At 34.8% G+C, this 14,517-nt stretch overlaps 1 protein-coding gene across 7 annotated transcripts in view; it reads left to right on the top strand.

Moving 5' to 3' along the window:
• hlk (hulk) overlaps positions 1-14,517 on the top strand; it is a 58,848-nt gene that overhangs the window by 20,095 nt on the left and 24,236 nt on the right. For 3 of the 7 annotated variants that reach the window (XM_012284561.2, XM_076533547.1, XM_076533546.1), the window contains exons 3-15: positions 1,277-1,417; positions 3,150-3,185; positions 4,286-4,468; positions 6,060-6,203; positions 6,274-6,456; positions 6,539-6,670; positions 6,870-7,184; positions 7,814-7,996; positions 8,792-8,923; positions 9,042-9,356; positions 10,198-10,527; positions 10,851-11,171; positions 12,114-12,296. In XM_012284561.2, the coding sequence (XP_012139951.1) occupies positions 1,277-1,417; positions 3,150-3,185; positions 4,286-4,468; positions 6,060-6,203; positions 6,274-6,456; positions 6,539-6,670; positions 6,870-7,184; positions 7,814-7,996; positions 8,792-8,923; positions 9,042-9,356; positions 10,198-10,527; positions 10,851-11,171; positions 12,114-12,296 (2,598 nt within the window). Of the gene's footprint in view, positions 1-1,276; positions 1,418-3,149; positions 3,186-4,285; positions 4,469-6,059; positions 6,204-6,273; positions 6,457-6,538; positions 6,671-6,869; positions 7,185-7,813; positions 7,997-8,791; positions 8,924-9,041; positions 9,357-10,197; positions 10,528-10,850; positions 11,172-12,113; positions 12,297-13,295; positions 13,347-14,517 lie in introns of all 7 variants that reach the window. The other 4 variants (XM_076533550.1, XM_076533549.1, XM_076533545.1 and 1 more) reach the window with 2 other exon arrangements.

Raw genomic sequence — 14,517 nt, 5'->3', positions numbered from 1 at the left:
TGGAATTTGGGGAATTTGAGAATTTAGGAATTTGGGAATTTGGGGAACTTAGGAAGTAAACTATTAAATTTGGAATATTGTAAATTTGTGAATTTCTCAAAATCCCAAATTCCCTACTTCACTTCCCAAATTTCCAAATTCACACAAATTAAATCAAATTCCCCCCAAAAAACTTTTGTTAGTAATTTAGGATTTTGAAATACGAAGACTTGAAAATTTACGGATAGAAAACTGAAAATTTGGCAAACGTACATTCCGAAATTTGATATTTCAGAAGAGCCTCCGCTCCCAATTTATTAACCTCAAATTTTCCAAAATTTCAAACATACAAAAACTCTACAACTTCATCTTCACAAACTCATTTACCAAATACAATTAATTCATCAATAACTATATAATTAATAAAAATGAATAAATTTAAACCGAGTTAACTAATCTCATCGATTACATATCGTTCGCGAAAGAAGATCAGAAATTGGACATCGAACGCGGAAGTGAACCGAGGTACAGGTGTGATCATCAATCGTGTTACATTGTGATCAGGCTTTGCTTGCGTTTGCCAACCGGATTCTGTGGATTTATTAAGTCGACGGACGAAATATCTCTCACTGAAGTGCATAACGAATTACAAAATCGGGGTAGAAAGCTTAGCAATTAGCTTCCAACCGGAACGATTTCCACTGATTCTCGTTCGATGATGTAACGACAGATTGCATCTATTTCAATTGTACCGATGCAACTGTACCGCAACAAAGTTTATTTTCGTCTGGACGGGGTGGTAAACAGAAACGACAGGAAGTCGCAATTAGAGATATATTATTAACTGCATCGAACCATTTGATAACACGCACTATGCACGTGCACGATCTTCACGATATTAAAAATATGATAACTTTTAAATATACTGTTTTTAATTGGGGAAGAAAGTTGGACAACATGGGGTGCTGTCACACTTTCCAAACATTCTGCATTATTAATTTTTTGTTTTATAAATTTGGTTTAATTTATGTAATTTCGTCTAAAAATTGTTATTCAACTTAATTCACTACTTACACTTATTTAATTTAATTTATTAGTTTAACTTTATTACTGTTCATACATCGTGATCTCATTTTTAATTAAAATATATATTTATGTCATTAGACATACATATGATGGAGTTAGTGATGATTTAATGTTAAGAAATGTTAATGTTAGTAAATGTTAAATCTTAATGTTAAGAAAGATTGTATACAAAGTTCATAAAGTATTTGTCACTATTTTCTGCATATTTCAGGAGACCTGATGGACGAGGAAAATGTCCTGGACTTCTTGACGAGTCTAGAAGCGATGGATCTTCCGGATCGTATCGAAGAAGTGAACTCGAAGATCCTGGAAAAAATTGTCGAGGATACGGAGTTCGTTGCTGTCCTTTTCTGTGAGTTCTTACACCCTCCCAAACCGGTGCAATTTTTAATCAGAATCATATCTCTCTATTACCCCGAGCCAGATTCACTTTCATCCGGAAGATTATAAAAGAGAATATAACACCAAAAAGGAAAACGTTGAATGGATAAAAAGGGACAAAATTGACACGTTGATGTACGATAAAATATCGATATATTTTTAGTTAAAAAACACTCGTAATTTCATCCGATATGAATTTTAAAAAATAATAAATTTTGAGGTATCGGTGATTTGTCCAATGGCGGTAAAATTTTGAACGAATTATTTATCATGTATATATAGGACCGAGTACGTTGAATCATCATGTACGGATTCGTGTACATAGCACACAATATTTTTCTTATTATTTTGTTGCCTCAACTAATACGTCTCACATTGTACATAAAAGATTAACAAAGCTTTCACAGCAAAGAAGCTATGAGACTCGGTTGCATTAACACAGTTTCATTAGTTTCAAGCGGTTTCTTTGGTTTTATTTTCACTGATATTAACGATACGGACTCAATCGAGATATTGAAGTTGGTTTCAGTGGATTTTGTGAATATTTCACGACGTTATCGAATGTCATCGACGTATCGCATTACCGCCTTTTAACGCTCTGTTTAACTTTCATTGCGAAGAACAATTTTTTCAATTATTTACTTTCTATATAAATAATTATTGGAGAAGCTATTTATCTACTTCTCCCAAGTTTAACTTTTTCCCAATTTCTTAATAACTTTTCAATTTTTCAGTTCTTCAATTTTTCAATTTTTCAATTTTTCAATTTTTCAGTTTTTCAATTTTTCAATTTTTCAATTTTTCAATTTTTCAGTTTTTTAATTTTTCAATTTTTCAGTTTTTCTATCTTTCAATTTTTCAATTTTTCAATTTTTCAATTTTTCAATTTTTCCATTTTTCAATTTTTCAATTTTTCAATTTTTCAATTTTTCAATTTTTCGATCTTTCAATTTCTCGATCTTTCAATTTCTCGATCTTTCAATTTCTCAATCTTTCAATTCCTCAATCTTTCAATTTCTCAATCTTTCAATTTCTCAATCTTTCAATCTCTCAATTTTTCAATCTCTCAATTTTTCAATCTCTCAATTTTTCAATCTCTCAATTTTTCAATCTCTCAATTTTTCAATCTCTTAATTTTTCAATCTTTCAATTTCTCAATTTTTCAATTTTTCAATCTTTCAATCTCTCAATTCTTCAATTCCTCAATTCTTCAATTCTTCAATTCTTCAATTCCTCAATTCCTCAATTTTTCAATTCTTCCATTTTTCAATTCTTCAATTTTTCAATTCTTCAATTTTTCAATTTTAAATTTTCTATTTTACCCAAGTACCTATTTTCCCAATTACCCAATTTTTCAATTATCAAAATCTTATACCTACCATATATTCGAAACGTGTACTAAAAAATTGTTCTTCGTGCAAAGAGCGTCGTGAACGTCTCGCCATCCTCTCACCGAGTCCTGTCGATCCTCTTGTCTCGTTTCCATTGTCTGCGAAAATTTGTCGTTGTCTCTGTTGTGGAACGATTAACGTATCGCAAAATGACTCGGTTAAAAAACATTGTTCACGTTCCACAATCATGGAACAATATACGCACATATAATATAGAAACTATCGTTTCCATTTTGCGATTCGATCACGTACAAACATACTTGTACATAATACATATATGTGAAACGTTCTTGTGTGTGTTGGTATGAATAGGTCCGGACACTCAACGGTGTGCTGGTGCCGGTTCTAGTAAGTACACACTTCAATGAAATCAATGTTCTAAAATGCTGTACAGCTTTCGTTTCCTATGCTTTTACACCTATACTTCATACGATGCATTGATTTTTTCAATAATTTCGACTCGAACGAAATAAAACCACCCTTAAATATTTAATTGTCTCCAAATTTATTGCACTTCGAGCACAAATTTAAATTTTATTTCTTAACTCTTTGAGGACCATTCACATTGTTTTTTGCACTCAGTACAAAATTTACAATTATTCAAGTTTGAATAAATAAAGTATTAATTAAATAAAGATTGTATAAATTGCCTATAATGTAAAATGTTTCACATTTTTACAGTAAAAGTGAATAATATAATTAAAGTCTTACGTCATGGTTCATCAAAGTATCAAACCGATCCATGCATCGATGACTGTATTTTCCATATACGTACTTTAACCCACCGATACACTTACGTAACCGAATCGATAATTAATTACTTACTGCCTGTTTCACGTTGACGTTCGAGTTGCATTGCTTGCAGCACTATTCTATTTTCGCCTACGGTAATAGAGGAATTCGGGATCCGGAGGGGAAAAATGGATGAAACGAGAAGAGTCTAATTAATAACAATGGAACAATGAATCGATGTCTCTTCACATTGAAAAATCACGCGACGAATGCTTGTGCATTGGGAAACAATTATTATGTAGATGTTAGAATATGCATTATTGTGTACACCCCTGTCGCCCCTTAGAATAGAATGAATGTGCATCATGACTGACAAAGAGAGAAATTTTGCATACTAATCTGATATATCCTTCCTCTTGATATTCAAAAAAATATTCGACATAAATTAAAAATTATTCAAGTTAAAAATTGTTCAAATTAAAAATTATTCTACATGCTCTCAACATTAGTACAAGAGTCAGTAAAATTTTTGAGATTTGATGAAAACAATTTGTGAAATATTTTATCTTGATTTAAAAAAAAATTTTAGATAGATTTGTTTTTATGACCGAATGAAGCCTTTAACCCTATTTTGTCCCTAGCCCTATTAGACTTTCCGGTATTAACGTAAAACTCCGACGTCCCGATAACGCTGCTTTTTATTTCAAATGGGACAGACAAGCCTGACTGCAAAAAGTGTCTGAAGGCCCTTCAGGAATTGGAGAACATCGACGACGAAGCCGACCAACTAGGTATCGGCTTCGTGAAAATCGCGGACGAGGAGCTTGCCGATGAGTATAATCTAGGCCCACTTCCGGTTCTGGTCTACTATAGGCACCAGATTCCTATAATTTATGAGCGTAAGTCTTTCTGGTTGTTGAGATGAAAATTATTTAGTTAATCTGCTGATTTGATATTCATATGATAGTTATTTTTAACATGGTATTTGTTTGTAGGTTAGTTTTTATTAAGTTTGTGTAGTTAGGTTAGGTTAGATTAGGTTGATAATATTAGTGGATTTGATATATTTTAAATAGATGTTAAGTTTTATTTGGTTATAGGTTATTATGTTATGTATTTAGAGGTTAGGTACTATTAAGACAAGTATTATGAGGTTAGGTACTATTAGGGCAAATATCATGAGGTTAGATACTATTAGGACAAGTATCATGAGGTTAGGTACTATTAGGGCAAATATCATGAGGTTAGGTACTATTAGGACAAGTATTATGAGGTTAGGTACTATTAAGATAAGTATTATGAGGTTAGGTACTATTAGGACAAGTATCATAAGGTTGGGTACTATTAGGGCAAATATCATGAGGTTAGGTGCTATTAGGGCAAATATCACGAAGTTAGGTACTATTAGGATAAGTGTTATGAGGTTAGGTACTATTCAGACAAGTATCATGAGGTTAGGTACTATTAGGACAAGTATCATGAGGTTAGGTTCTATTAGAAGGAATATTATGAGGTTAGGTACTATTAAGACAAGTATCATGATGTTAGGTACTATTAGGACAAGTATCATGAGGTTAGGTACTATTACGACAAGTATCATGAGGTTAGGTACTATTAGAAGGAGTATTATGAGGTTAGGTACTATTAAGATAAGTATTATGAGGTTAGGTACTATTAGGACAAGTATCATGAGGTTAGGTACTATTAGGGCAAATATCATGAGGTTAGGTGCTATTAGGGCAAATATCATGAAGTTAGGTACTATTAGGATAAGTGTTATGAGGTTAGGTACTATTCAGACAAGTATCATGAGGTTAGGGACTATTAGGACAAGTATCATGAGGTTAGGTTTTATTAGAAGGAGTATTATGAGGTTAGGTACTATTAAGACAAGTATCATGATGTTAGGTACTATTAGGACAAGTATCATGAGGTTAGGTACTATTACGACAAGTATCATGAGGTTAGGTTCTATTAGAAGGAGTATTATGAGGTTAGGTACTATTAAGACAAGTATCATGAGGTTAGATACTATTAGGACAAGTATTATGAGGTTAGGTACTATTAAGACAAATATTATGAGGTTAGGTACTATTAAGACAAGTATCATTAGGTTAAGTACTATTAGGAGAAGTATTATGAGGTTAGGTGCTATTAGGACTAGTGTTGTTAGGTTAGGCACTATTAGAATCAATATTTTTATGTTACGTACTATTAAGATAAGTGACATCAAGTTTGATGTTATTAGGGTAACTGCCATTTCGTTAGGCTCTATTAGATAAATATTATTAAGTTATGTATTGTCAGGCTTGTTACAATTAGATTAAGTATTGTTAGACTAGATTTTGATTATATTAGGTATTGTTAGGCTAGGTATTATGAATTGTAGCACTATTAGATCAGTCAATATTAAGTTACTTTATAATAAGTTGTACTTTGAACATAATATCCATCGTCACTTAAATATATCACTAAAATTATACATCACAGATGAACTAAACAGAGAAGAGGACGTCCTAGAATGGCTAGTAGCGAACAAAAGCACAGGAGACGAAGAAGACGTGATCGAGGACGTCACCGCGAAAACCTTGCAGACCCTCATCGGAAACATCGATAACCTGGTCGTTCTTTTCTGTGGGTATTCCACTAACCTATCCACTAACCATCCCGTGATTCATTTACTATTTATCTACGAATGCTCCAGACGACCACGGTGACGAGGATTCGATGCAGGCGCTGACCGAGCTGGAGAAAATCGACGACGACTGCGACAGGCACGGAATACAGTTCGTTAAAATCGACGACGAGAAGGCGGCCAAGGATTTCGGAATCGATTCTGTGCCTGCGATCGTTTATTTCGAAAAGCAAATACCTAATGTTTACGATGGTGGGTAGGTGGGTCGAGTAGGGGAAAAAAGATGATGAGGAATGATCAGAAATAATTGTACAACGAGAGTGTCTTTGCGCAGGTGACCTTGAAAACGAGGAGGAAATTCTGGAATGGCTGCTGTCGCAGTTGGAGAAGGACGAAATCGAGGACATCACCGACGAAATGTTGGATAAATTGATTAAGGATGGGAAGACCCTTGCCGTGCTGTTTTGTAAGATTTTATATAAGCTTTCCCAAAATCCTCATAGGTCCAAATTCCTATTACTCCAAATCCCTAGAATCCCAAGTCCCAGCTCTCCCAAGATCCTCACAACTCCAAACCACAGTACCTCAACACAGCTTCTAATAAGTTTTCTACAAAATTATCAAGTAACTATTGTAACTATTAATAAATAATTGTGAATTGTCAGACGACAACAACGATCGGAAGTCCCAGAAGATTCTCAACGAACTGGAGAACATCGACGACGAGTGCGATCAAATGGGAGTGACCTTCGTGAAGATCGACAACCCGGAGGAAGCGAAGGAGTACGGCATCGAGAAGTTACCCACCATGTTGTACTTCGAGAATGGAATACCAACGTTGTACGAGGGGAATCTGGAAGACGAAGACAAGGTTCTGAAGTGGTTGGAAATGCAACAGAAGAGCGATCATATAGAGGACATCACCGACGAAGTGCTAGATATGATCATTGAGAAGATGCCACATGTAGCTGTCCTCTTTTGTCAGTGATTAATTTATTTATTACTTCAATTTTCATTTTTGTTCATCGGAGAATATCGTATGAATTCTTATTCATTCGTAGGAATAAGCATACATAAGTTCACATCGTTTATTATGTTTATATCGGATTTTATATTTAGGTGGTTTTATGTCTGGAGTGATTTGTTAAACATGTGTTCTGGAACTTGTTGAATTTACATTTTGGAATTTGTTGAATTTACAGTGTAAGATTTGTCGAGTTCTGGAAGCTATTACACTGACATACTAGAACCTACAAATTTTATGCTGTGGAATTTTTTAAGTTTGAATTTACATTATGGAGTATATTAAGCTTACAATCTAAATTATATTAAACATGCACTTTGGAATTAAAATTCATTCATTGACATTAAACTTCAAGTTTAAAATTTAGTGTCCATACTAAAATAAATATTAAATTTATGTTCCATACAGTTGTTCAATTTTTAAGTGCGTGTTTAAACATAGGTTTGAGAATCACTCTAGAAGCTGAAATAAAATGGACGATTTATCTAGAGACGTTCATATGATAAACTCCAATGTATTCAACAACTTGAAATTGTTTAACATTACCATTACGTTAAATAATTAATTATGTTTATCATTTGACAGACGACAAGGATCAGAAGAAGAGTCAGAAGGTCCTCGGCGAACTGGAGAACATCGACGACGACTGTGATCAGCACAACATAGCATTCGTGAAGATCCATGACCTTGATGAGGCGAAGGAGTATGGCATCGAGCAATTACCGACACTGGTACTCTTCGAGAGAAGGATACCACATGTTTACGAAGGTATACTTCACATACCAAAATTATTTTTTTGTTGGATAACCTCAGTTATGCCAAACTATATGAAAACGTACAAAAACAATAACCTAACCTAACGTAACCTCAGTCATATTCCATCAAGGTCATATGTAGTTGGTATCAATACATCCATATGTCACATATGAAAGCATACAAAGACAATAACTTAACCTAACCTTAGTCATATTCAATCAAGGTCATATACAATTGGTATCAACATATCCATATGTCACACATGAGAATATACAAAGACAATTACCTAACGTAACCTAACTTCAGTCATATTCAATCATGGTCATATGCAGTTGGTATCAACATATCCATATGTCACACATGAGAATGTACAAAGACAATAACATAACGTAACCTAACCTAACCTCAGTCATATTCAATCAAGGTCATATGTAGTTGGTATCAATACATCCATATGTCACATATGAAAGCATACAAAGACAATAACCTAACCTAACCTTAGTCATATTCAATCAAGGTCATATACAATTGGTATCAACATATCCATATGTCACACATGAGAATGTACAAAGACAATAACATAACATAACCTAACCTTAGTCATATTCAATCAAGGTCATACGCAGTTGGTATCAACATATCCATATGTCACACATGAGAATGTACAAAGACAATAACATAACGTAACCTAACCTAACCTCAGTCATATTCAATCAAGGTTATATGCAGTTGATATCACATATCCTCAAGTCACACATGAACACATACAAAAATAACAAAGAATATTAAAATTAAATATCATTTCAGGCGATCTGATGAACGAGGATCAGCTGCTGGGTTGGCTCCTGCATCAGAAGAAGCACACAGAGATACCGGAAGTGACAGACGAGATGATGGAGAAGCTGATAGAAACGTCACCATACTTGGCAGTCCTGTTTTGTAAGCGATCGATTCGTCTTTCTACCTCCTTTTAACATTCTTCCACTATTACCGGTTAGGTAGGTGCTGTTGGTCGATCTTGAGCGAAAACGAGACACGAATTGATTCCTTTTCGTAGACGACAAGGATGACAAGCAGGACATACGCATCCTGAACGAGTTAGAGAACATCGATGACGAGTTGGAGAAGGAAGGTATCGTCATCATACGAATGGACAACGATGCAGAGGCGAAGGAGTACGGTATCGATCATCTGCCCACTTTGGTCTATTTCGAGAACAAGATTCCGGCTATATACGAAGGGGATCTGTTGAACGAGGACGAGGTTCTTGAATGGCTCATCGAACAGAAGAACACTGCCACCATTGAAGAGGTCACTGATGAAATTTTGACCGATCTTATCGAGGAGCACGAATACGTCGTTGCATTCTTTAGTGAGTTATGGGTGTCATATTTTGTTTGATAGAGTCATTTTAGTGATGTGTGAAGGTTACTAAATTACTAATTCCTGGGCCTCGAAGTTACTAAATTTTCAGTTCCTAATTTCCTAATAGGTGGTTTCACAATTTCTAATTTTCCAGTTCCTAATTTCCTAATAGGTGGTTTCACAATTTCTAATTTTCCAATTCCCACTTTCCCCAATTCCCAATTTTCCAATTCCAAATTTCCCAATTCCAAATTTCCCAATTCCAAATTTCCCAATTCCTAATTCCCCAATTCCCACTTTCCCCAATTCCTAATTTCCTCAATTCCAAATTTCCCCAATTCCAAATTTCCCAATTCCCACTTTCCCCAATTCCCAATTTCCCCAATTCCCAATTTCCCCAACTCCAAATTTCCCAATTCCCACTTTCCCCAATACCCAATTTCCCCAATTCCAAATTTCCCCAATTCCCAATTTCCCCAATTCCAAATTTCCCAATTCCAAATTTCCCAATTCCCAATTTCCCCAATTCCCACTGTCCCCAATTCCCAATTTCCCCAATTCCAATTTCCCCAATTCCAAATTTCCCAATTCCAAATTTCCCAATTCCTAAATTTCCCAATGTCTAATTCCCCAATTCCTAATTCCCCAAATCCCCAAATCCCAAATCTCCAAATCCTCAAATCCCAAATCCCCAAATCCCCAAATCCCCAAATCCCCAAATCCCCAAATCCCCAAATCCCCAAATCCCTAAATCCCCAAATTCCCAAACATCCCACCCTAAATTTCCAAATTAACAATATAACAAGACTACAGTCACATAATACAGTTCTACGACTCTGTTCAATAAGGTGGAGATTGCGACGACGGAGACGAGTGCGACAACGTCCTACAAGAACTCGAGAACATTGATGATGAACTAGACGAGACAGGAATCATCTTCGTGACCACAGAGGACACTGCCTTTGCGAAGAAACAAGGAATCAAGACGTTCCCTACACTGGCCTTCTTCAGGAACAAGGAACCGTTGATTTTCAAAGGGGACATCGAGGATGAGGACGAGGTGCTTTCTTGGATCACCGATGAGAACACCCTTGAGATTCCTGGGAAGATCGAGGAAGTGAATGCGAAGATGTTGGAGAACATTCTTGAAGAAAATGACTATATTGTTGTGTTCTTCTGTAAGCATTTTCAGTTTGAATATTTTTGAAAATTATAAACATTGTAAAAAAATTATTCTAACACTGAACGACTCTTAAAAAATTATTCTTTATTTTGTGATAGTTATAACAACAACTGTGGTAAACAATAGCTGTGAAAGCAGCAATAGCTATGATAATGATTAAAATTATAATTTATCATGATGTTTATAATAATTGTCAGATATAATTGACTTAATTATTATAACAATGTTTCACAATAATTTTAAGTAACTTTATAAACAATCATAATTAACTCGTTGTCTACAAGAAAAATTAACGAGAGATCATTCACCTAACCGCAGACAAGGAAGGAGACAAGAAAAGCCAAAAGATCCTTCAAGAACTCGAAAACATCGACGACGAATGCGAAGAGAAAGACATCGACTTCGTGAAAATTTCCGACGAAGGAATCGAGAAAGAATACGATCTGCCTGGTTTACCAGCATTGGCATTCTACAGACACAAGTTCCGTCAAGTCTACAACGGCGATATGATGCACGAGGAAGCCATTTTGGAATGGATCCTGGAGCTGCGTACTCAAACACCGGACGTTATCGAGAATGTAGATAGGAAGACTCTGCAAGTGCTGATTAATGATGTCGAGCATCTTGCTGTATTCTTTTGTAAGTACACTGTATTATTATTCTATTATTATTATTATTATTATATACTATTTATTATTATTCTATATTATTTTCACTCATACTATTTAGGATTGCAAGTTTTAATATTAAGTATTTTTATTAAAAATTAGTAAGTGCTTACATTGGAGAGCATGGCTTCCTTCTACACTTTTATTAGGGAATTGTTATTCTTATTGGGGATGTTTTTATTAGGGTGTTTATAGCGATCTAGGGATATAGGGGATAAGGGGAATTCTAATTTGAGAAATTTGACAATTTGAAAATATAGAAATTTAAGATTTTGATAACTCGTGAATTCAGAAATTTGGAGGTTGGGACATTTGAAATTTTAGAACTTGAAAATTTGGAGATTTGGAAATTTGGGGAATATGGAAATTTAGGGATGTGAAAATTTGGGAAATATAAAAATTTAGGGGCGTGAAAATTTCGAGAATATAGAAATTTAGGGATGTGAAAATTTGGAAAATATAGAAATTTAGGGGTGTGAAAATTTGTGGAATATAGAAATTTAAAGTCGTGAAAATTTGGGGAATATAGGAATTTAGGGATGTGAAAATTTGGAAATTTGAAATACTAGAAATGTAGAAATTTGAGGGTTTGAAAATTTGAGGAATATAGAAATTTAAAGTCGTGAAAATTTGGGGAATATAGGAATTTAGGGATGTGAAAATTTGGAAATTTGAAATACTAGAAATGTAGAAATTTAAGGAGTTGGAAATATGAGGAGATAAAAATTTGCAAATTCAAAAATTTGAAAGCTCAAAAATTTCCAACTTATAAAATCATAAAACTTGAAAATAGAAAAATTCCTAAGTGCAGAATCACAAAAATTTGCTTAAAAATCATATTAAATAAAAAGGAAAGAAAATAGTGATGGAACAGAAGCGTTCTCTCAGAGGGTTAAATATTTTCTCTCAACAGACGACGATAAATGCGAATCGTGCCCGGAAATCCTGGAAGAACTAGAAACAATAGACGACGACACCGACAAACACGGTATACAGTTCGTTAAATCGAACGACGCGAAATTGGCCGCTGAAATCGGTGTATTTTCATTTCCGGCGCTCGTATATTACGAGACTGGAGTGCCCATCATGTATGACGGTAAGTCTCGACGCTGCTTCATCCTTGGCTTGTTCTCGATACCCGCGATCCTTTTCATATTTTCATTACAAATCGTCTTTGAACGTGCAAAGACCTTTCAAAAATGCTTTATATTCCTTTCGGTATCCTCATTTTTCTCCTAATTTTGAAAAAAGTTCTTTAGTTGAGGATTTGAGGAACATTTTTGGATTTCATTTGAATACAAAGGGGATTTGATCTCTTTTCAATTTTATGAAGGTACTTCATTAGCTGATCATTATGATTTCGATTATTTAATTGTATTATTTAGTTATAGTATTTGTTTATTTAGGGGATTCTCATTTGGAAAATTTTCGAATATTAATCGTTTGAGTGTTGAGGGTAGGTTGCGTATGAGGGAGTTGTAGTATGAAGATCACAAATATCAAGGTTTGGAATTCTTAACATTTTATCATTTTAAAGGTATGAAGTTTTATAGTTTCAAGTTTTATTGCCCAAAAATAATTTTTGAGTCAATACAAAAATTTTATTGTTCTGAAATTATAATGCATAAAAATTACAAACTTTAAAAATTCCAACATCATAAAATCCTTAATTCCTCTTTCAATGTCCACAAATTCTACAGCTCCAAAATTCCAATGTCCTAAGAGCTAAAAATCCCAGAATTCTAATGATCCAAAATTCTATTGCCCCCAAATTCTATAATCCCTCCATAAATCTATAGTTTCCCTGTTCTAAGAATTTATTAACCTAGGGATAGGTGTCCATAGATCTACCCTTGATACTCAAACGATTAAGCATCCACCATCATAATGTTACATATGTACATATGATATCTCACTTATCTCACTTATTAATTTATAATAATACCAAAAGAACCCCAAAATTTAGGAGAAAACGAAGAACAACTAAAGGAACCCTGAAATAAAAACCCCTTTCTCCTTCCTTCGCGCCGAACGAATCTCGGTGCTCATCGAGCAAAACTGAGCAGATCCTGATATGCGTGTGTGCCTTTTGTAGGTAATCTTAAGAACGAGGAGAGAGTTCTGGAATGGCTAATCGAACAGAAAAGTAAGGAGATTTCTAGGATGATGATTATTATTACTGGTGTACTGTTCTTTGTGACGTTAATCTCGGTCGTTACTATACCACCCGGCTACGAGTATAGTACTCGCGCTGTGGTTGTCACCCCGGTCACTCTGCCACCTCCGCGAACTCCATGATCGCGTTGGAAATGTTTTCAAATATATATCTTTCTTTGGTTTATTCGCGTGAATATGTAATGATACTAACGCTTGAGATGGGTCGTTTTATAAATAATATTTATTTAATTTTTGTTCGTCGTGGAAAAATTAACTGTTGCTATTTTTAATTCGGGTAATTACTCTTTTTCTATATATTTCATTTTGCAAAGTCTGCTGTTGTTACATTTGTAAATTATAATGAATGTTCATATTTATTTTATCCTAACTAGTGCTGAATATTTCTTGATTTAATTATTAGATGATGAACTTTCAATTCTTTCTATTTTAAATTTAAATTAAATTAAATTAAATTGACCATCAAATACTGTGGTGAAAAAGAATTATACAGGGACTGGTGTAGGTCCCTGAAATGGTGGGTAGCTGACGTGATTTTGAATAAGATTTCCCTTTGCAAAAATGAAGTTTGAAGCTTCGTTTTTGAATTATTAGGAAAAAACTCGGATCAATAAGTCGATGCATGGTAATTCGACGCGTGGTAATTCGGTGCGCGGTAACTCGGTGCGTGGTAATTCTACGCGTAGTAATTCCACGCGTGGTAATTCGATGCGTGGTAAGACCACGCATAGTAATTCAGCGACTGGTAATTCAACGCGTGGTAATTCGACACGTAGTAATTCGACGCGTGGTAACTCGGTGCGTAGTAATTCCACGCGTGGTAATTCGATGCGTGGTAAGTCCACGCATAGTAATTCAGTGACTGGTAATTCAACGCGTGGTAATGCGACGCGTGGTAATTCGACGCGTGGTAATTCAACGCGTGGTAATTCGACACGTAGTAATTCGACGCGTGGTAACTCGGTGCGTAGTAATTCCACGCGTGGTAATTCTACGCGTAGTAATTCCACGCGTGGTAATTCTACGCGTAGTAATTCCACGCGTGGTAATTCGATGCGTGGTAAGTCCACGCATAGTAATTCAGCGACTGGTAATTCAACGCGTGGTAATTCGACGCGTGGTAATTCGACGCGTGGTAATTC

The sequence above is a fragment of the Megachile rotundata genome, chromosome 7 (genome assembly GCF_050947335.1).
Source record: "Megachile rotundata isolate GNS110a chromosome 7, iyMegRotu1, whole genome shotgun sequence".
Taxonomy (NCBI): Eukaryota; Metazoa; Arthropoda; class Insecta; order Hymenoptera; family Megachilidae; genus Megachile; species Megachile rotundata.
This window is presented reverse-complemented; position numbering and strand designations above follow the sequence as displayed.